The 22,571-nt window shown below is 36.3% G+C and overlaps 1 protein-coding gene across 1 annotated transcript; it reads left to right on the top strand.

The window, feature by feature from the left end:
• The first annotated feature begins 776 nt into the window (after positions 1 to 776).
• On the top strand, positions 777 to 21,768 carry LOC132152820 (ganglioside-induced differentiation-associated protein 2-like). Its single transcript, XM_059561718.1, has 13 exons — positions 777 to 1,031; positions 2,327 to 2,466; positions 2,640 to 2,793; positions 3,397 to 3,485; positions 3,608 to 3,684; positions 4,437 to 4,596; positions 7,522 to 7,672; positions 7,923 to 7,999; positions 10,094 to 10,170; positions 10,956 to 11,095; positions 12,617 to 12,671; positions 17,244 to 17,387; positions 21,222 to 21,768. Exons 1-13 carry the CDS (start codon positions 835 to 837, stop codon positions 21,261 to 21,263), a joined length of 1,503 nt encoding a protein of 500 aa, XP_059417701.1. The 5' UTR covers positions 777 to 834; the 3' UTR covers positions 21,264 to 21,768.
• The last annotated feature ends 803 nt before the right edge of the window (positions 21,769 to 22,571 follow it).

Here is a 22,571-nt window from a genome sequence, read left to right as displayed (position 1 = left end):
TCCTCGTGAATCAGCTGATCAGGAAACTCGCTGAATGTTGCAAACACGACGTGTTGACCACAAGCAGCTAAAATCACATTTTAACAATGAACCATTTAAAAGCGGAAGCACAGGAGGATGACAGTGATCTTTAACTCTGTTATTAAGGGATTCGTTCGAACTAACGCGGGTTTGTGTTTGCGGTAGCTGCATCAGATGACATGGTAGGTCGCTGGTCATTGTGAGTGATTGATGGTGGTTAAAAGTCGATATAAACATTTGGTCTTGTTAGAATAAGTCTGACGTGTTGCTATCCTTTATATGCTCTTTGAAACAGGATTATTCCTCATTGTTTGTATGTTCCTGTTGCAGTCGAGATGAAACTTTGACGTATTTGAACAAACCCATTGCTTTGTTGCTGTTGAAATCTAATTTGGCTAGTCGACCTTTACACATGCATCTCATTTATGCTGATTATCTTATGTGTTCCTGAAGTCCTGTCTGGCTGCACTGATACAGCCTCTCTGTTGTGCTTGAAAGTCAATTAAGTTCATGAACACTACACTTCTCATACTGCACCTGGCACACAAAGTATTGCTGAATACTTTCAAAATGAGACCATAATTGTAAAAGTTCGGGAATTTGTTTCTTTTTTTTTCTTTTTTTTTGTTTCCTTGTGGTTTTATGTTTTATGTGAATTCATTTTGATGAAAGCACTACACCATATTCAGATATAATAACAATAATACAGATACCATTTGGTTTTGCCAATATAGCCCAGGTCAAACTACACTCTCTTTCTGTGTTAATGCTCCTCTGTGTCTTCAGTTCAAAATTGCCCACTGAAGCTACAGCATGGATCCCTTGGGAGCTCGTTCCCAGTTTGTGGAGGTCCAGACCCTCCCCACATGGGACCAGCCTCAAGGAGTCCAGGACGAGGTGGATAGAGAAAACCAATTACCAGAGGAAGATGAGCAGCTGACCAATCAGCTCAATTCTTTAGAGTCCCCTTTCCCCTTCAGACAAGACATCAATAGAAAGATTGTACTATTGTGAGTGTTGTTTTCACTGACATTTCTTCTCCACAAATTTCTCTGTTATTTTAACAAAAATCACTTAATAAACAGACTACATAAATCTGTATTTTAGTACTAAAAGCCTAAACTTCAAGATTATCTATAAATGTAAATACTGATTGGTTTAATTCAGTAGTTTAAGATTGTTTAATCGTTTAATCCTTTAGTAATGTAGACCTAAATATTATGATGATCTTCATGTCTGTTAGTCATTCCCTCGTGCACACAAATCCCCCTTACAGCTCAATCACGTGAGTGTCTAAAAGAGGTCCTTTTGGTTTTCAGACCAAATGTAGCTTGGTTAGGGCAGAAAGTTAAACATCGCAGTTGTATTTAGAAATATTTTAACTAATCTAGGGCTGTAACTAATGATTATTTTGGTAATCAAGTGTTCTACTGATTATTTTCTGAGTAATCTGATATTTTTAGTAACACAAACAGACCTAAGTGAAAACCAGGCTTTAGTATGACTATTTATATATAAACTAACAACGAGGCAATAATAACTGGCTCAAATAAAATATCAAAACCAAGAAATTACAAGATTTTATTGAACAACACTGTTAAAATACATAACAGCTTTTTATTATTTAATTCATAGTTTCTCTTTTTTAAGAAAGGGGAAACTCATTGCATGCAACGTCTCTATGAAGTCAAATTAATAAAACCAGTCCTTCTGGAAATTGAGGCATGAATAGAATTCAGCAGTACCCATAGTTCTATGCTTGCAGGATTTGTTTATAGTGATTATTCTAGCATTCATCTGATTTCCATGTATCTAATTGCAAAACTGTATTTTTTTTTTTCGTTAGTTTTTTTTTAAGAAAAAAAAAAACAATCCACGTGATGGCATAATCATATTAACACTTAATGTTACGAAATAACATTTTAAAATAGTGTTATTTTAGTATTAATATTAATAATAGTATTTATTAATATGTTGAGCTTTTATTTTCATATTTTAAGTTGAATTTAGTTTTAGGTAATTTGTTATGTGCATTTGTCTTTTTTTTTGGTTTTAGTCTAATTTAAGTTCTTGAATATCTGTTAGCTACCAAGGCAGTGTTTCTAATTTCTAAATTCATGTTTTTCATTCAGTATTTATATTTGATTTTATTTCAGCTTTATTTCAATTACCAATAATTTTAAGCATTTTATTTAACAATAACAACAGTGTTATTTATGCTACATTTGTTCACACAGCTTTTTCATAGATTATATGATGTTCTGTATCTGATATGCTGAATTTATATCATTCCCTTATTTTACAGTAATGGAGATGTGGCACTTTTAAACTGCACTGCAATCGTCAATACAAGTAATGAGACACTAACGGACAAGAACCCTGTATCAGACAGTATCCATAGATATGCCGGACCTGAACTAAGGGATGAACTACTCAAACTGAAAGGTAGGGGGCACAACCACAACAGCAGATGGAGAATTGATCTCTAACTATGATCTTAAACTAAATGCTGTTTGTGTTTGTTACGCAGTTTTGGAATGGATATTATCGGATTTTGGTGGTATCTCATTTTGTGTCACTTTCATTGGAGTGATATGCGTTTGTGTATATTTTTACAGGATGTCGGACCGGTGAAGCAAAAATGACAGAGGGTTTCAACTTGGCTGCACGCTTTATCATTCACACAGTTGGACCCAAATATAAAGCCAAGTACCGGACCGCTGCAGAGAGCTCTCTTTACAGCTGTTACAGAAACGTCATGCAGCTTTCCAAGTAAGCCGGACCATTCCGATAAATGTTTTTGAGATTGTTGCACAAATATTAAATGTTACCTCATAAAGACTGTCTGGACATTCTGACATGGTTATACTAAGTAAATATGCTTAGATATTATTATTGTTATATCTGTAAGTCACTCTCCAAGATCATATCAGACAGTTCAAATACAGTCTAAATCAAATATTTTAGCATGAACTTGTGTTGATTGGTGGAGCAGCGAGGTGTTTAGTAAAATAACACCATCCTTTGTGTTCAGTGCTTGATAATTATTAATAATGATGTCTGATGATGTAAAGAATAAACCCCATGCACTTCTGGAAAAGAAAGAAAATGATACAAGATTTAGATTCCGTCTGTGAAAACATTAGCTTTTGTGATTTTTAACCTTGGCTAAGGATAAATGCAAATTGATTTCTTTTTTGGGAATGACTGTGTGTGTGTTAACAGAAGAGCATTCATGATAGGGATGCTTTACTATGCAAATAACAAGACACTGCTGCCTGCTCTTAGATGGAAAAACCGGCTGACTAATGTAAACTATGTGTTATTGAAGTACATGCGAGATATTTTATGTTTATTGATTGTTTCTCTCCTCAGGGAACATGCCATGGCATCTGTGGGTTTGTGTGTGGTCAGCACAGTCAAAAGGGCATATCCGCTGGAGGATGCCACACATATAGCATTAAGTAATTGCTGTTAAATTAATTTTATTATACAAGTGTTATACATCACATGTGAGATCACTCCTTTCTGATTAAATTGAGAGGGATTTCATCAGAATGTGTTCCCCCCACAATTATGCTTTTAGGGACTGTTCGTAGATTTCTGGAGAACCATGGTGAAAATATTGAGACGGTGGTGTTTGCTGTTTCGGATGTTGAGGAGGTGTGTGGCATTTCATTTTCACTGTTATGCAACAGCCTTAACATTTTTTAAAATTGCATTATAAAAAAAAAAAATTATATATATACATATATATACAGTACAGACCAATAGTTCGGACACACCTTCTCATTCAAAGAGTTTTCTTTATTTTCATGACTATGAAAATTGTAGATTCACACTTAAGGCATCAAAACTATCATTAACACACGTGGAATTATATATGGAATTATATACATAATAAAAAGTGTGAAACAACTGAAAATGTCATATTCTAGGTTCTTCAAAGTAGCCACCTTTTGCTTTTATTACTGCTTTGCACACTCTTGGCATTCTCTTGATGAGCTTCAAGAGGTAGTCACCTGAAATGGTCTTCCAACAGTCTTGAAGGAGTTCCCTGAGAGATGCTCAGCACTTGTTGGCCCTTTTGCCTTCAGTCTGTGGTCCAGCTCACCCCTAAACCATCTCGATTGGGTTCAGGTCCGGTGACTGTGGAGGCCAGGTCATCTGGCGCAGCACCCCATCACTCTCCTTCTTGGTCAAATAGCCCTTGATGCCTTCAGTGTGACTCTACAATTTTCATAGTCATGAAAATAAAGAAAACTCTTTGAATGAGAAGGTGTGTCCAAACTTTTGGTCTGTACTCTATATAAGATTTCACAAAAAAAGTTTTGCTCAAAATTTTTAGCATGTGCCTGAATGTGTATCTATGATTGATTGCTCTAAATGTGTTTGTAATTGATTTTGTTTGCCAGCCAGTGTACAGGAAGTTAATGCCGTTGTATTACCCATGCTCAAAAAAAGAAGAGAAGATCAGTCTGCCTCTCCTCCCGGCCAACATTGGTAATGCTGAGGGGGAGCCCGTGGTCCCGGAGAGACAGATCCGCATTGCTGAAAAGCCAGGAAATCTAGATGGTGAGCTCAAATAATTGTTCATTGTATCATCTTTTCAGATCTTTTAGGTAAATATTCTATTCAAATAATTTGGGCTGCTAAGATTTGAAAAAATATATTGGTCGACTGATATTGTTTTTTTTTTATAGCCGATGCCGATATTTTGGAAAGCAGGGTGGGGGATGCCCAATATAATTTATTTAATATTTAAATAATTTTGAAAATGTATTTAAAAAATAAATGTCAAATTAACATGCTTCTTTAAATGACAATGTATTTTTCACAAATAAACAAATATTTAATAAAAATATAATTAAAAAGGAAGTGAGCACTCAGTATTCAGGAAGTTTGTGTGCATTGGAAATCACTTTTTTTTTTTTTTAATAAATAAAGCCAAAGTAACACTCATTTTACATACAGCACACAGTGAAAATGACATGAACATGTCATTGTTAATTAAGTGACATGAACATGTTTATTTATTTAGTGGGAGATTTAATTTGTATATTTGTTGGCTGCCATTATTTCAAACCCAGAGCACGTGGACGGTGAGCCAGATGTGTTAAGGTAATCAAATCTCAATGTTGAGCTGTTGATCCATTGATCCAACTCAAACACAACGCATAAGCCAGGTCATATTTAAAAAAAAAACACTGCACTTTCCTGTCTGTCTTTAATCCAGGACATGAAATGGCAGCCCAAGGTCTGCTACCAACTGAACTAATAATACCACTCTTGCCAAGTTAAGGTTATTCAATAATCTGCTTGATCAGTCTCACTTCTGGTTGTTTGCTTGAGCCATCGAGAATGACAACAAACTCTAATCTGAACAAACATGATCACTTAACCAAATTTACTTTGGTGTACAGTATACTGAAGTGGCACAGTTTCCAGACTTCCTTGTTAATATGAAGTTAAAGGTGAAGTGTGTACTTTTTGTGCCACTAGTGTTATCAAAAGGAATGACTGAAAAAATTGATTCAAACTGCCATTGGTGAGCCAGACATTAAGGGCCCTATCCTTTACCCAGTGCAATGTGACAGCAGGCTCAGCGCAAGTGTATTTCGGTAGTTTCAGTCCGACGCAGTTATCATTTTCATGTCCAGCACCACGTTGTTTAAATAGCAAATGCATTTGCACCGATGGGAGCGCTGGTCTGAAAGTGGGGTGTGTTCAGTGCATTTTTGGTGCGTTGTTGTTTTGAGGCAATTGCAAACTATTGTGGCATTGAACAGCTAAAACCTGGTCTAAAGTCAATGGCACAGCCTTTTTTTTTTTAAGGGTGAGTTAGTAATAGGCAGGTGAACAACACGTGTACACTGCTTATTACACACAAGTTTAGTCTCTCGCATGATCGCATCAATCTGCGTTTTCTTCATTTACGCTTAATTTATTATTTTGTTTTAGCCTTATACATATAAAAAGGTGGGTAACGTTCAGTCAGCTGTCTCATTATAGCAAAATAAACCCAACAGTGTGATCAGGACCCTGATCCAATGCTTAAGTCCTTTACTTAACATGCTTAGTAATGGAATACCACAAGATTCGGTGTTGGGCCCTTTCTAAAGCAGATCATCTAACTTTGTCACATCTGTTTTATTACTTATAATTGCTGTCTTTTGGTTGAGCCAAATCCCTGCTAAGGTTTTTTTTATGAGGATCAGGAGTGTTTGTTCCAATTAAATTAAATTAATTATGACTAAATTAATTAATGACTACTGTGCAGTCTTTCTCAAAGACATTAGAGGACAAGTTTTAATGATTGTAAACTGGCTCTGCTGCACCCTGCCACTGATCTGGCTGATCTCTTCAAGCTCTTGTACTATTAATGCCATTTTATCATGTGAAGCAGGTCTGCCTGTCATTCTTACAGTAATATTAAAGACAGCAGGTGACTAGGCCTTCACTTATACAGCCCAGCTCTTATGGATTAGTCTAGCCATGTAGATGTCTCAAAGCATGCCTCAAACCACACACTTGCCTAATCTGCTTTCTCCATTTGTTCTTTTTCTTTCCAGTTTACTTAATGCCCATTTAATTTAGCGTATTTGCATTTTCTTTCCTTCATTTGCTGTTCCATAGATACATTTGTATTTAATTGTTTACAGTTTACTTTTTCGATTAGATCTTTGTTTGTCACAAAGTTAAATATCACATTATGGTGAAGTGCTCCTGAAATCCAAACAAATTTCCGCTTGAGGCCATAGGCCTTACTAGGAAGTGCAAGCACTGGTGCTCTCTGTTCAGTGAGGATGATCATAAAAGGACCATATGTTGCATTACAAAAACACAATCTCAGTCCTTGCTTCAACATGCTGTAATGATTTTGGCCAAAGATAACTTTCGGGAGACATCTGTGTCTCACTGAGTCCTGATGGTGTCTGACCCTAGGTTTGCTAGCAGCAGAGTATTTGGTTGTAATCCACTTATTTACCTGTTAATGTCTTTTTACGTCTCTGTCAAAGGTGTTTCTTTTATTTCTGGCTAACTATTTTGTAGTATGACCAGTGACCATGTGGTTGAGCTGAGGAACTCAGCTGTTTGTTGTTCAGACTGGACTTTCTTTTCATGTCTGTTCAAATATGGCTAAGGTTGGCCTGTAATAGAGATTTGGCATACACATGTAAACAAGAATAACAGACAAGGATAATTTTTATGCTTTGCCTGGCTGTACATCACACACACCACTGTCTGTCCCAGCTCAGATTGAGGAAGTGAGTTCAGGCCGGGTGGAATGCACCACGTTGTAGTGCTAACTGAACCTGGTAATGGTCGTTACAAGTGTGCCAAAGTATATTTTACCGTTAATCACTGCAAAGCATTTGCGCTTTAGCAAACTTTTATGGTGTAATTGTTTTGCTTTTATTGTAATATTCAGATCTCTGTTTAGTGCACTAATACACCCTGTTAAGTATATGATCGTGATATTAATCTTTTTTTCTGCAGATGACTCTGGGGATGACTCACTACAGTCCAACCTGGGGCTGGTAGGAAGTCATGCGTTTGCTCGTATGGAAGGGGATGTGGATAAGCAGCGTAAACTCATCCTTCAGGGCCAAGTGTCTGAAGCAGCTCAGCAGAAACAGCACCAAAGGAAGTAAGATGTCTAGTTTTCTTATTATACACTCTCCACCTTTTACAACTACCAAGTTTCTTAACCTACTATATATTCCTAACAGCTTTTAGCCGTTTCGATATGTGATCTTACTCATATTCATTATTATTGAGTACAGATTTGTTTAGTATACTGTAGAACTGTGTACACTGAGATTGTATGTATGTTATTTGTATATATGTTTGTATATTTTTAAATAATTCTGGTTCATACCAAAAATCTTTCTTTACAGTTATAACCGCTGGCTTTGCAGAGCTCGAGCAGAGGACCTTTCAGACATAGCAGCATTAAAGGCACTATATCAGACCGGTCAGTCTTTTTCTTCGAGCGTTTTATGTATTTTAATATTTATGTAAATAAATTGTAGTTTAAATGTTCTAATAATAAGGCTGTCAATTTTACATAATGCTTTAGAACCATCAATTGTGTAGCATTAATAAATTAACTCATTTAAAGGGGTCATATGATGCTATTTCAAGATTTCCTTTCTCTTTGTGGTGTTACAAGCTGATTATGTATAGATAAGATCCCTAAAGTTGCAAAGACTAAAGTCTCAAAACCAAAGAGATATTCTTTATAAAAGTTAAGACTCTGCCACACCCCCCTAAAACGACTGGTTCTTGTTGTCTACACATGTCTACGTCACTATGTGGAAATATTTGCGTAATGTCACCTAAATGTTCATGCAAAGATGGCTCAGTTTCAGTAACCGCAGTTAGTGTAGAAGCAGCCATGTCATGGAGATGCTGTGTGTGTCTAGGAGAAAGCAAAAGCACTTTATTTGGCCTTCTGAAACTAGATGCATTTAGAAATCTTTAAGATTACTTACAACAGAACAGCAATGCATTTTATGGACGATTAATTTGTGAACCTAGGAGAGGAGGTCATTCTGATTTTGCTATGACAATCTGGCACTTTTGAATCAGCTACTTAAGTATGTTTTTTTTTATTGACTTCAAATGTGGAGTTTTGTGCGTTGTGTGTGTGTGTGTGTGCGCGCACTTATGTGAGAGAGTGAGTGAGAAAGAGAGAGAGGGAGGGTCACACAGTGGAGGCAGCTATCTTAACCATCAGTGGCTTGTGTACTACAAACACATACAAGCTTCATCACCGTGTCTGCAACGCGATTCTGTTCCCCTTTCAGGCTTGAACTGATGGTAAAACTAAGGACATTATTAACTGTCTTATTATTAACAGTTCTTGTGGTGTTCGGCCAATCACAATGCACTGGGTTAGTTGGCCAATCAGAGCAGACTTTGCTTGTCTGAAGGAGGGACTTTGTAGAAAACTATGCATTTAAGAGAGGCAGGGCATAGAGGACCTACAATAATGTACAGTATTTGAAAAATAAGTTTTTTTTTTTTTTTAACCTTTAACATTTAATGTCAACATATTTTCTTACACCAAATACACAAAATAACGATCTTTAAAAAAAGCATCATGTATCCCCTTTAATAAAATTAAACTACTTTTGACACGGTCTCAAAAATGAAACACTCAGGAATAATTTATTTAACTGGTGTATATATATATATATTACTTTGATTAAAATATAAAATCATTTTACAGCCCTGGTTCATGCGTGTTGAATTTATTGTAGTAGTATAATGTGGTATGATGTTTGCCTGTTTTATCTCACACGTTCTCCAGTACATGTTCACTCGTTCTCTCTGTATTGCTGTCTCTCTGTATATCTTTATGCACATGTGGACTTTGTGTTCTCTCCATCTGTGTGTTTACACTCTGGGCAGGAAACCTTTATTCCGCCTCATTGAGCTCAACATCAGGGGGTTCTGTAATCCATTTCTCTCGTTTCACAATTTCAGAACCAAAAAATCACCAAAGTAACGGTTTAGTATTTAACATCATATCTTTTTGGTTCTTAGCTCATATAGCGTCTAAGCTGACCTACTTGAGTTCTAAACCTCATGACATTTTACCACAGCCTGTACACATTAGGTTTGCCAGAGGCTATTAGTCCTGCCAAATTTTGATCTTGAATTTCTTCTTTTAATCATAATAAAGAAAGCCACAGAGCAGTACTTTTCATAAAACTGAAAAATCACATTGACTACCTTGACCAAAGGGGGGCAGACTTTCTCCAGCTGTACACCTCAACATGCATGTTTGCTATGCCACATTAGTTTGGACTGTATGAAAACATCTGGCTATGCATATTCAGAGGATTCTAACAATATAGTGCAGAACATGTATTTTAATAATATATATATATATATATATATATATATATATATATATATATATATATATATATATATATATATATATATATATATATATAAATATATAAATGGCTGAGTTAGGGTTAGGAGTAAATGCACCTTTTGCAGTGGCTGTGAGAAAACATCCTTCCCTAAACTTTTTTTTTTCTCTCATTTTCAGGCGTTGATTTGTGTGGTAGGACGGTCATGGTTGTTGTTGGCAGGAATATTCCAGTTGCAATTATTGATATGGAGAAGGTAAATGAGAAAATGCTCATACTTTCCTTTATGATGTTCTGTGTATGACAATACATTTTACTGATCGCCCTGTATTGAGCATATTTTATTTTGCACCAACTTTAACATATATTTTGTCAGATTTAGCACTAAATCCTGCCTAACAAAATGAAAGGCTAACCTAAATTAAACAAAAGAATGTTTGGCTCAAGATTTCTATTTAAATGTAAATCTTTTAGATTTATATTTATGTTAAGAGATGTTATGAGATTTTATGTTATGAGATTTGCAGTGTATCAGAAACTTTGATTTTCTTTTTAAAAGATTGACTTGTTTAATATTTAAAACACTGTAAACGCAAATGTAAAAAATGATACTGCACTGCACTGTACTCAAAACTAAAAATCCTGCCATTGTTTACTCCCTCTCATATCATACCCATGTGGGTTTCTTTCCTCTGTGGAGCACAGGAGAATCTGAAATGTCATGTAGGTGGTAAATGATGACTTAATTTTCATTTTTGAGTGAACTATTACTTGAAGTAATAGTGTGTACCTACTTAAACATATTTGGGGGGACAACTTTTTGTCTAGAAGTGAGTTAAAAAGGATGAAATGTCTTCTTAAATGTCCTCATTTGTAAAAAAAACAATGTAAAAATTATAAAGATGCAGAATGTTTTCTGTTAAGGTTAGTTGTAGGATGTATTTTAACGTTAGGTCATTTTTAGCTATATATAAAAACAATAGAAGTCTACGGAATGTGCCTTTTTAGATATATAAGTAAATGTGTGTGTTTGTGTGTTAGGCTTTGCTGTATTTCATCCACGTGATGGACCATATTACAGTCAAGGAGTATGTGATGGTGTATTTCCACACACTCACTGGTGAACACAACTACCTGGACACCGACTTTCTCAAGAAGCTTTATGACATTGTGGATGCCAAGTAAGATTTATTTCTATTCCATTACAGAGATACTACAAACCTCCCACATTCCCTGATCTCTAAGACCTTACAATGTTTTTGAGATGACTTGACCCAGTTCTTGGCTGAGGTATTTCTTAAAGCCATAATTCAGACTCGCATGGAGAAGCTAATCACAGTTTTGAATAAATGCTGGCTTGGTGACTATTCATTTTTATGAGCTCTTTGTGCCCAACAGTACTGCTTCCTCAAACCCAAACACACCACATATGTTGTGATAATCATAAGGGAATGTCTTTGTCTTGGGCTTCCTGTTCTTTGAATGTCATGAAGATTTATACACAGAAGCTCAACCCTTTTGTATCTCATGACAAGAATGGAAAGCACTGTTCAAACACAGCTGAGTGACGTTTTACCTGCTGTTTCTCCAGAGTATCACTCTAAATTGGTTCTCGAATGTGGCTATGGTGATTTATTCTTCTAAGGAAAGTGAAGTAATATAGCTTTTTTTTCAGAGCACTTTGGGACATTATGACGGGGGTTTCTGGATTTCAATGTTAGAACACAGAGCGATGAATCTGAGGTCTTGATGTTCTCCTCTCACCCAACTTATTGAGAAAAACCTAGCACCACAGTCACCACCAGTGGCCTACAAACACCTTTATGTGGGATGTAGCTCCATGGAATGGCATTGTAATTGTGTGTTAAGAAACACATTGTTCTTTTAATCGAACAGTCCTCATAATTGCTGTTTTCCTGACTTAGCGGAAGAGTTTGAATCTTTGTAAAAAGGGTGATGGTGAGGTCAGGCATCCGTCATTTATTCAGGGGACACTCTCAGCATGCAGGCAGAGGAAACCACAGTCTTGAAATAAAAAGCAGAAACGCTCTCCAAGCTCCAGTCCCTCACACTTTCCGTACATCGTGGAGATCAGCGTGACTCATAACTTTGAGATCCAGGCCAGTTTGACTCGTGTCATTTATTATGATGAATAAGCAGAGCACAGCAGATCATCACTGTTTTATTTATTCTCAAAAGGCATCTGTCTTTAAGAAAGTGTTTTACAGACATAATCCTCAGCAATATTCTGGTTCTGTTAGCAATCACAGCCATGTTTATAGCGGAGTTAGCCAGTTATGCTATCACTCCCTATGACTCCTGCTGATGGGTTTGGACTGGATGGGCTGAGACCATCGTGGGAAAGTGGAAAGGTTGACGGACACGTTTCTTGTGCTTTTCGAACACCCCTCCACTTCTGGTCGTCTAGCCATCCAGATATCTATCCATCTGTGGGTTTTGGACAACAGTGTGTGGCTGGGACATGGCTGCCCTGTTGGATTTGATTCACTTACGTTTGCTCGTTCTTAAAAAATGCACTTCAGCTCTCTTTCTAATGGGTTTATTGTTTTTGTTAAGGCAATAATCCATTCCTAGCCAAGTGCGCCAGAGGAATTCACTATTTGTGTAATAAGTCATTGTTTGGATTTGTTGATAATGTTTCAAAAACCATTACTTGCAAGGTTTTCCTTTTGTGTTTTCAGGTTTAAGAAAAACCTGAGGGCTTTCTACTTCGTTCATCCAACGTTCCGCACCAAGGTAAATGTAATCAGTTCATCAACTCAGATGTAAGTCCATTAAATGCAGCACTAGATGTTCATCTCATATTGAGCTTTTCTTTCTGGTTTGTACGGGCCTATGGTCTGATTCACAGTGGTCAGCTCCACATTTAGCATTGACTAAGAGAGACTGTATGTGAGTCTATGTAACTGAATATGTTGAAAAGCGTCTCTGAGACCACATTGAGATTCATGATGTTTCCTCACTAAGTGTTCCGTAGTGTTTCACAGAACATATTCAGGTAATTGAAGTACTTATGGTAGCATGTTGCCTCTGCCAGGCTTTGCTTTCATTTGGAAAATAATTCAATAATTATGCTTTGTGCACTCCAAATGTGGAGGAACCCTGGCAATTAAGTGTCAGATAATTGTTTGTTTTAAAATGCATCCATTTCAGTCAGAGAATGCTCGAGCATTGTAACAGTCCCATGGGTGAAACGTGTTCAAGCATCAGGGCTGAGTCATTGGAGTAAATGCTGAAAATGACTAAAAGCAACAGCTTTAGGAACTTAAAGAATTTGCCTTTAGCAACAAAACACTTCATTCAAGTGCAGCTTCACCAGTTTTGTAGCTGTCTGTTTTAAATTGACCTTAAAATGGAGTATTGTCTAAGCTGTTTTCTATTTCTATTACATTTGAGTTAATTTACAATGGGTATAAAAAAGATGAATCACCCCTACCCCCCACCTTAAAATAAAAACATTCTGTTGCTTTCCATCCTGAAATGAAGACCGACACAGTTTTTGTTTTATCCAGCTTTATTTACTCAGTGCAACTTATAACAACCGAGTGGAAGATATAACATTAACATGTCAGAATAATAATAATAAAAAAAAAAAAAACTGAATCGCTGGGTTGGATGAAAATTCAACCCCCTCCCCATTTAACTTTTAACTGTAATCAGCTGTGGTTATTTTGATTAGAAAAGAGCTTTCCTGGAGCATTTCAGTCCTTGGTAGTGCAATTGAAGTGAACAATCAACTATGGGTGGCAAATCACTGTCAAAAGATCTTGACGGGATAAAGTTGTCGACAGGAACAAGTCAGGAGATGGATGCCTGGACTTTGGATGGATGCATTTCAAAGGCTTTTTCCATGTCTAGAAGCACAGTGAAGTCTATTATTAAGAAGTGATTGGTACAACACAGACCCTCACCAGATCAGGATGTTGCTCCAAATAATCAACTTTATGCATGTGACCACAATATCACTAATTCTCCACAAATGTGGCTTGTATGGGAGAGTTGCAAGAAAAAATTCCTCAAGAAAGGGCACATTCAGTCACGACTGAGCTTTGCCAAAACCTAGAAGATTCTGAGGCAGATGAGACTAAAGTTGAATTATTTGGCCTTAACACCAAACGATGTCTGGCAGAAATCCAATAGAGCTCACCATTCAAATAACAGCATTCCTCCAGTAAGCATGGAGGTGGTAAGATCCTGTTATGGGGAGTTCCTCTGCAGCAGGGACTGGAGAAGAAAAAATGGATGGGGGAAAATACCGTCAAATTTTTTGAGGAAAATCTGCTGCCCTCTGCCAGAAAGATGTCAATGGGTAGAAGGTTTACCTTCCAACATGACAATGAACCAAAGCAGAAAAGGGTGAATGTCCTTGCATGGCCTACTCCGAGCCCAGACTTAAACCCCAGTTAAGATCTGTGGATTGACTTGAAGACTGCAGTCCACATAGGGCTGCACAATTAATCAAACACGATTAATCGCAATTGTCATGCATGTATTGTCGCTAAAGCCGGTTCTGTGATTAGTAGTAAATCTCCATCACCTGCTTTCAGATGGAACTTCTCGGTGAACTATGGCTCTATGTAGTTAATGCTGCTCCATGAGAGCATGTGAAAATACCACATTTAATAACATGTTTTTACTCCAAACTCACTTCATAACGTCAGTCGAGTGTTTGAAATAAATCCTTCTGTGAGATGTGTCTTCTTAAACAGAATAATTAAGTCACACAATATTTCATTGTATTCCAAGCAGTGATAATATATCAATTAGCATTTCATTATAGATATATTTTATTATGTTAAAAAAAAATATAATAATGAGAACTCAGATAAACCATATATTGCAGTAGTTGTGTTTCTATTAGTCATGTTGAATCAGTGAAAGCAGTTAAATCTTCAGTTTTTTCATTTCCATTTTTCTGGATTTCTTCTTCTGGGCATATTTGTGACCCTGGACCACAAAACCAGTCTTAAGTGTCAATTTTTCGAAATTGAGATTTATACATCAGCTGAGATGCAGCTGTTTGAAAATCTGGAATCTGAGTGTGCAAAAAAAATCTAAATCCTGAGAAAATCGCCTTTTGAAGTTGTCCAAATGCATATTGCTATTCTTAGCAATGCATATTACTAATCAATGTTTTGATATATTTATGGTAGGAAATTTAAAAAATATCTTGATGGAACATGATCTTTACTTAATATCCTTATGATTTTTGGCATTAAAGAAAAATCAATAATTTTACCCATACAATGTTTATTTGGCTATTGCTAAAAATATACCCCTGTGACTTAAGACTGGTTTTGTGGTCCAGGGTCACATTTGGATTTTCAGCGTGAGAGCACCCTCTCATGGTGTCCGAGAGAGCTCAACACGCTGCATCTTAAGAAAACACATGCAAATTGAAAAAACACCAGCAAATGAAGAAAACATCTTCATCAGTTTGACAACACAAGTGTTGCAAATCCTCACAGCACATGCATATAGCGAAACGCGCTGCAAATCATCACAACACATGCATGTAGCGAAACGCGCTGCAAATCCTCACAACACATGCATATAACGAAACGCGCTGCAAATCCTCACAGCACATGCACATTAAGAAAAAATTAATGAAGCATTGCAAATTTATTTTTGAAATTATATTTAGCTGAGGATATTAAAGTTAGTCATCTTAAGTAATGTTTTACATTTAATCATGTAATTATTCAGCTTATTTAGGCTAATAATATCCAAAAGATAAAGGAACCATGCAATCAGGGTGTTTAAAAAAAAAAAAGAAAAAGAAAGAAAACTCACCTTTCAGTTCACCAACAACTCAACTGACCAGTAGCCACTGCACGATAAGCAAATCCCAGCCGGGTCTAAAACTTTTTGGGGTCTCCTTGAAACATTTCCATTGTGGTCAGTGCTATTTGCAGCTCGTTTGTTAATTTGCATGTGTTGTGAGGATTTGCAGCGTTTCATAATTTGCATGTGGTGTGAGGATTTGCAGCGCATTTTGTTAATGCATGTGTTGTGAGGATTTGCAGCATTTCTTGATTTGCATGTGTTGTGAGGATTTGCAGCGCATTTCGTTAATGCATGTGTTGTGAGGATTTGCAGCGTTTCTTAATTTGCATGTGTTGTGAAGGATTTGCAGCGCGTTTCGTTATATGCATGTGTTGTTTTTTTCAATTTCCATGTGTTTTCTTAAATTACAGTTCATTGAGCTCTCTCGGCCTCCGTACCCTCTGGCCTTTGGATGTAGATTTACTACTGATCACATAACTGTGCTTCACTGAAAGATACACATGACAATTGCAGCTTCTGCCTAGTGATTTATCGCCTTTGCGATTTAATTTCAATTAATTGTCTAGCCCTAATTAACGCTCACCATCAAATGTAATATTTCACTTATTAATATAGCTAGATAAAACAAAAGTTTGACACGAACAAATTCTCCTCCTCCGATTTTTACGAAAATTGAACCATGCAATCTTTATTCAGACCATGCTGGCAAAAAGTTATGGAATTCAAATTCGTTCAACCGTTCTTGTATAACGCACAAACTAATTAATCGATCTCTGCAAATTTTGACATATTTACATCAAACTTTATATGTGCCATTATCACCATTATGACAATGCCACATCAGTTTGGTAACAGCGCAACAGTAATAAACCATTCACTAACCATTTAAAAATTGTATAATAATTAAATAATAATTTAATAAATTTAACTTTTGTTTGCTTTAGCCTATTGTAATGAAACTGGTATCAAAATATTAATTGACTCATACCGAAAACATATATACTAAATATGCCAGAGTAAGATGAACTTCCTGTCCACCTTTTTGATTTATGTTGAAAACCTACTTTTTCAAACTCCTCATCAACAGTTTGTTCGATTTTCACCAAAATCGAGTCCTATAATCTTCAAAATGTGGTGACATGAAGTTATAGATTTCATGTAGATAAATTAAACCGTTTTCATAGGGCCAGTACAAATATCAGGCATAGTGCCAAACTGCATCTGAGGCTGTATCTCTGCAAATATTTGACATATTGACACCAATTTCATTTCCAAATTTCACAAATATTTGACATATTGACACCAATTTCATTTCCAAATTTCAAACAAATGCTGTTTTTCGAAACTTTCTATTCTTCAACGAATCAATGAATACAAAGTTCATCAAGTAATTTAAAATGTAGTCATTAAAATAATAAAATTGTACCAAAATGAATTTTGTTTCAAGACCAATTTTTGTACCATTTTCATGGAAAGTGCCATCTCAGTCAATCTAATGGTTTTATTTGTGATTCCTGTCAGGTCTCTACATGGTTCTTCACAACATTCAGTGTATCAGGCCTTAAAGAGAAAGTCCATCACATAGAGAACCTCCAGCAGCTCTTCACCTGCATCCTGCCTGAGCAGATCGACATCCCTCCTTTCGTCCTGGAGTATGACACACGGGTGAGTATTCAGTCCTTTACCACACTACAGTTGTCCACTGAGGATAAAGGACGTTACACTTCGCAAAAGAGGTGTGCATACAACTTGACTTTTACTAATTATTTTAGTATTTAATCTGTATTAAATTCTGTTAACATTTATTCTCCGTCATGTTCTTCAAAACCTGCATTACTTTCTTCTCTGGAACACCAAAGGTAGAGTTGAAGAATGTTTTAAACCTGTTTATAAAACTGGTCTGACTTAAAACATGAGACATCATCATTGTGTTTCACAGAAGAAAGTAAGTCATAATATCTTGGAACAACATATGGTTGGGTAAATTTACATTTGTTTTTGAGGTCAACTATTCCTTTAAGGGAGTTTAATTTTTATAAACGTAATATTTAAGTCTTCGGGAAACTTTTATTTATCTTATATTTGTCGTTATATGCAACTACAATTAAATTCTTGATTGCTTCTTCACAAATGATAGAAAAAACAGTTCTAGTTTACTGTACTACTAAACAAAAAATAATAATCCAAATACAATAAAGTGACACTGTCTGTAATGAGCTTAAAGTTTAGTGAAAATGTCATGTTCTTAAACATTTTTAGGAAAATGATTAAGCTCAAACATGCAAAAGATTTTCTCTACGCTTAAGGTAACTGAAATGTGACCAATTTTTAGATGCAATTATATGCAAATTCTTCAAACTAGTTTCCCTGTATGACCTGTTCTTTAAATGCAGCCTTTAGCACGGTTTTATTTTGGTCCAGCCGGTTTAAAAAAATATTTACTTTTTTTTTAGTTCTTAATGAGGTCCTTTTTTGTTTTGAAATGGATTGCGTTTGGCTTGTGGAAAAGAGATGCTAAGAGACTTATTTTTAACTGTTGACCCAAAGTATGGGTGGAGGAAAGTCTTTCCCCTCAGACTGAAAGAGGCCTCGGCCGTGAGAAACTCCTCCAGCTCAAAATAACACAACGCATTCGTATTTCTTAAGATTACTCTTAAACTTCTCATGTGGGTCAGGGTGACATATTTAAGGTTATTCTGGAAAATGAGAAGAGACAATGAGGAAATGAAGGCTGTAGTCATCTGCTTTGCAGAATCTCATATTACCATTATAAAGTTACGTATCATTTAACATGTGTTTCCTTCGACATGAAGAACATTGTTTTTCATTTAAAATGATGCGTTACCTTTGTTACCACTGTTGAATCCACGCAAACTGATTTAACACTAATGTCATAAACAGAGTTGTCACAGCAAATAGCAGACCATATCCATGCATTGATTGAGCCCATCTGGACTGCACTCATTATTTAGTTGATTTTCATCATGTCATCCCTGAGCTCTTGTTGCACATAAACATGCCATTCTTCTAGAGTTTCATTATAGGTGGGTGGTGTTACCTAGCGGTTAAAAATCTGGGCTGGTAACCAATAAGGTTAGGTCCAAGCCCCACTAGGCATGGAATTGAGCTACCACCATTATGCCCTCACTTTACCCCATGGGCATTGTTCCTATTGTGATTTGTTGTCCACATTGATCTAGGATGATCCGATTGCAGTGGGGTCCAAAAAGTTTTTTGCTCTGACTCCCATTCAAACTACATTCAGGAATGCATATGACCACATCACATATGTCGTGTAAATGCTAATCTTAATGCATTAAAGACAGTAAAGAAACACCTACTCTTCACTGATTTCAGTAATCTTTAATACCACACCTTTTATTTAATTTATTTCAGATTCCGCATAAACCGATCATTACACACACAGCTGTGTGACAGTAGAAGTGCCTTCTGAAAAACGGATGGTCATATACATTTTTTCCCTTGTTGTTTTTTGTCCTTCTGTTTTGTTCCTGAATTAAAGGGCACTGGATTAAAGTAAATGAAAGCAGGAAGGAAGGCACAAAGATGAGGCAGCTGTGAAGAATCGATCACGCCACTAATGCGTTAAATGGATGGTCTTTCTCGCGCCAGGTGCATGTCGCCCTGTATTTATGTGTTCCCTGAGCAAGAGTGCAGACATACAGGCTTGATTAGAAACATTTTTTTCCTGCTGGCTGTGTGTGTGTATTTCATTTGCATGAAAAGTGCAAGCTTTAATAGGTATGTCAGATTTGAGTTTTTAACCCTGCACTCTTCCTGTGAAAGTAAATGTCAAATCAAATTCAGATCAGACGGTCATCTTCAGGGAGGGTTTTCACAGAAGAGTATCTGAATCATCAAACTCGGGATCTCTTAGATTTGTACGCAAACAGGGAATATTCCACATGTTGCTTCTGTTAAAAACCAAAGGCTTTAAAGTTTTACTTGACAACTCATTTGGACTCTTGTGTTTTTATTAGTACTGGAAACTGTGACATTGGAGACTTTGTAGGGATTGTTGTCTTTAGGGAATATTCATAGTCATTTTATGAATTAATGTGTTGGTCACTTGAATGGATAAACCTGTTTTCTTTTAATGTGTCTGACCTTCTTTTATGCTAGTATAGCGTGTGTTTTAGTCTCATTGCCTTAGCCTTGGATTCACTCCTGGACTTAAGTATTTCCTGTCATTCTTTGATTACCCAGGAAGATAATGGGCAGGAGGGGAAATGGCAGAATGTGTAAGCTTTTAATGCCAATTGCACTCAGCTTCTCTCTTTGCCCATATGAATAGATGCAGTGCCATGGAAAGTCCAGCCACAGTCACCTCAAATAACCCAGTCAATTTTCCATAAAGCATTGAAAGGCCCCCAAGGGTTTTTATATTTAATTTTTTTATTATTATTACTTTGGACTATCACCTCTATACTACAATAATTGTTGTGTAGTAATGGTATACAGTGTGTAATTTGGATTATGTCAAAATACAAAAATCTTGTTGCATTATAAAATATATGAAAATAATTGTGTTAGTTATTTTTGTATGGGTAATTGGGTATCATGATTGCAATTGATTTTTTGGACTTTGTTGTTGCGCTACATACATAGAGCGGTCTCATTCCTCATTTGATCACAGAAACATCTTTCAATGAGACGTATTGAAAATGTCCTTGCGTTCCGAAACATGCCTAAAATCAATCACAAGACTCCAGTTTAAACTGCTAATGTTTAATGAAAGGATTTTTGGTATCTAAACAACTTTATGAAAAAATAAAAAATGGAAAAAAGGAAACAAAGTGCAAACCACATTTCAAATATGAGAGAAACCCTGCGCTGAGTGACCCTGTAGCAAAAGAAAACACAAAGCCCCAACCCTCTCTTTATTCGCAATAAAGCCACACAACTCCATTTTGCTCCTTTTTTGTTAGTTTTTAATCAATTTCCGGTGCTCTGTGAAACAATTTACAGCATAATCTCTTTTTGCGTTTATTTGACCCCAAGGCCTGAAGCACGTCTGTTAAATAGTCCTCTTAGTTTTCAGAAGGTGAATCATCTGCCGTGCTGGGAGTCATACAGTAGCATCCACTCATGACTCTCATTCATTCCCAGCGCATCTCTTTCCTCATTTGGCTATTGGAATCCTTCCTCCTTCAGAATATCCTGGAAACCACAACCTTTATTAAATAATTGTAATACATATTTACCTACGAAATATTTGTATTCAATGGTAAATACAACCTCATTCGTTTGATTTACCATGCAGTTTGATCTAAATCTATCATCATATTTGTGCCAACATGCTTTCTTAAGATGTAGGTGTGTCTTGGGTTTATGCTGTGGTGACAGGCCTCTTGGCAATTTGCCTTTGGCTTTTTACACCGAGTTAGTGCCTTTCAGCCAATCTGTGAAGAAATGTAACCTTTACTACTGTATATCTTTATTCGACTGTACTTCTAAATATCATCTCTGCTCTTCCAGGTTAACAGCCCTTATTACACAGCTCAGTCCTCAGGCCTGTGATGGTGCCACTTTTCACCGGGCACTCAACCCAATGACCCTGACTTTGATGTGAACAAGATGAACACAGACAAAAGTGCATCTTTGTCGTTCCTGTTGGGCAGGTTTTCTCTGTGATGGTGAAAGACTCTTGATCAATAATGCTGTATAAACACATCCAGCTGAAACCTGCTGAACTGTACCAAACCCAGATGTCACTGAAGGAACCGCCTGCCTGACCGAAGCTGTTTTTGGACAAGGTATGTTTGTGTGGTGTGTGGACGAAGAGACTGAATTTGACAAACATACTAAACCAATGTTTTGTACCAATGTGAAACACATGTACCAGTGTCTGTGAGAATAATGGCTGGCAATAGCCGAAACCATTCTGGTTTTAATTTCTTATGTCCTTGTCCATCCAACCGTCTAAATGCCTCATATTTTGCTGTTTTGTAGTTTCATCTCATGTTGTCTGCAGAGTCACTAGAAGGAGCAGCATTCTGCTTTTATCTTGATTCTCTTTTTTTTTTTTGAAGTGTTAAACAACCATCTCTAAAGTTCCCTGAGGTTTGACAGGAAGCAACTTTTCCTCATGTGTGAGCAATGTGATGTTGGAAAGATTGCTAAAATCAGGTTGGCCTGTAGAGATTTAAATCAGCCAAATTATAATAATCCTTTCTTCTGTTCCTTCAAGTATGGTAGATCATCATTCTGGTGGCTTCACCTGAGGTACACTGAAATCTTGTTTGTGTTTGGTTTTAAGCAGATTTACAAGCCTGGCCAAAGGAATATCACAGACAGAGGTGTGATCTCTAAGTGAAGCACTGTAAATAGATAACTGTAGATACTACAGATGCTGTCTGGTATTAATAATTCAGCTTTTTTTTTTTTTTAGTTAGCCCTTACTGTAGCTCTGCAGTGATTCATGTGCTAAATTTCATACTATTTTAAATAAAATATGATGTATGAATTATGATGATGAAGAAAGTAATATTTGAATAAACAAAAATATAAACCTTTTAATGTTATCATTAATCTTTGTTTGGGCGTCTTTATTGAATTATTTTGTGCAATTGTATGATCAGTGTGTTTTCAGTTTGTCAGCCCATTGACATTGGTTTCAAAACAAAAGCAATCTTTTATTTTCTAATGGTGTCTCAAGTATTTTTTCTTTAAGATAATAGATTTGAAAATGTAACTATATTCTATTTAATGAAAAAAGGCTAGTTTTATCAATTTTGTATGAGGTTGAGCGATTTTTTTAAATTATTGCATAGACTGCAAGTACTTATGATTTGCACAAGCAAATAAGTTTTATCAAAATAAATAAAA

This window comes from Carassius carassius, chromosome 11 (assembly GCF_963082965.1).
Source record: "Carassius carassius chromosome 11, fCarCar2.1, whole genome shotgun sequence".
NCBI classification, from domain to species: domain Eukaryota; kingdom Metazoa; phylum Chordata; class Actinopteri; order Cypriniformes; family Cyprinidae; genus Carassius; species Carassius carassius.
The sequence above is the reverse complement of the archived record's forward strand: the minus strand, read 5'-3'. Positions and strand labels throughout refer to the sequence as shown.

What these genes read in the sequence shown, in the direction of transcription:
- LOC132152820 (XM_059561718.1), top strand. Translation starts at nt 835, where the DNA reads ATGGATCCCTTGGGAGCTCGTTCCCAGTTTGTGGAGGTCCAGACCCTC. An exon ending in AATAGAAAGATTGTACTATT is followed by an intron (nt 1,032 to 2,326) that starts GTGAGTGTTGTT and finishes CTTATTTTACAG; the next exon opens with TAATGGAGATGTGGCACTTT. An exon ending in TATGACATTGTGGATGCCAA is followed by an intron (nt 11,096 to 12,616) that starts GTAAGATTTATT and finishes TTGTGTTTTCAG; the next exon opens with GTTTAAGAAAAACCTGAGGG.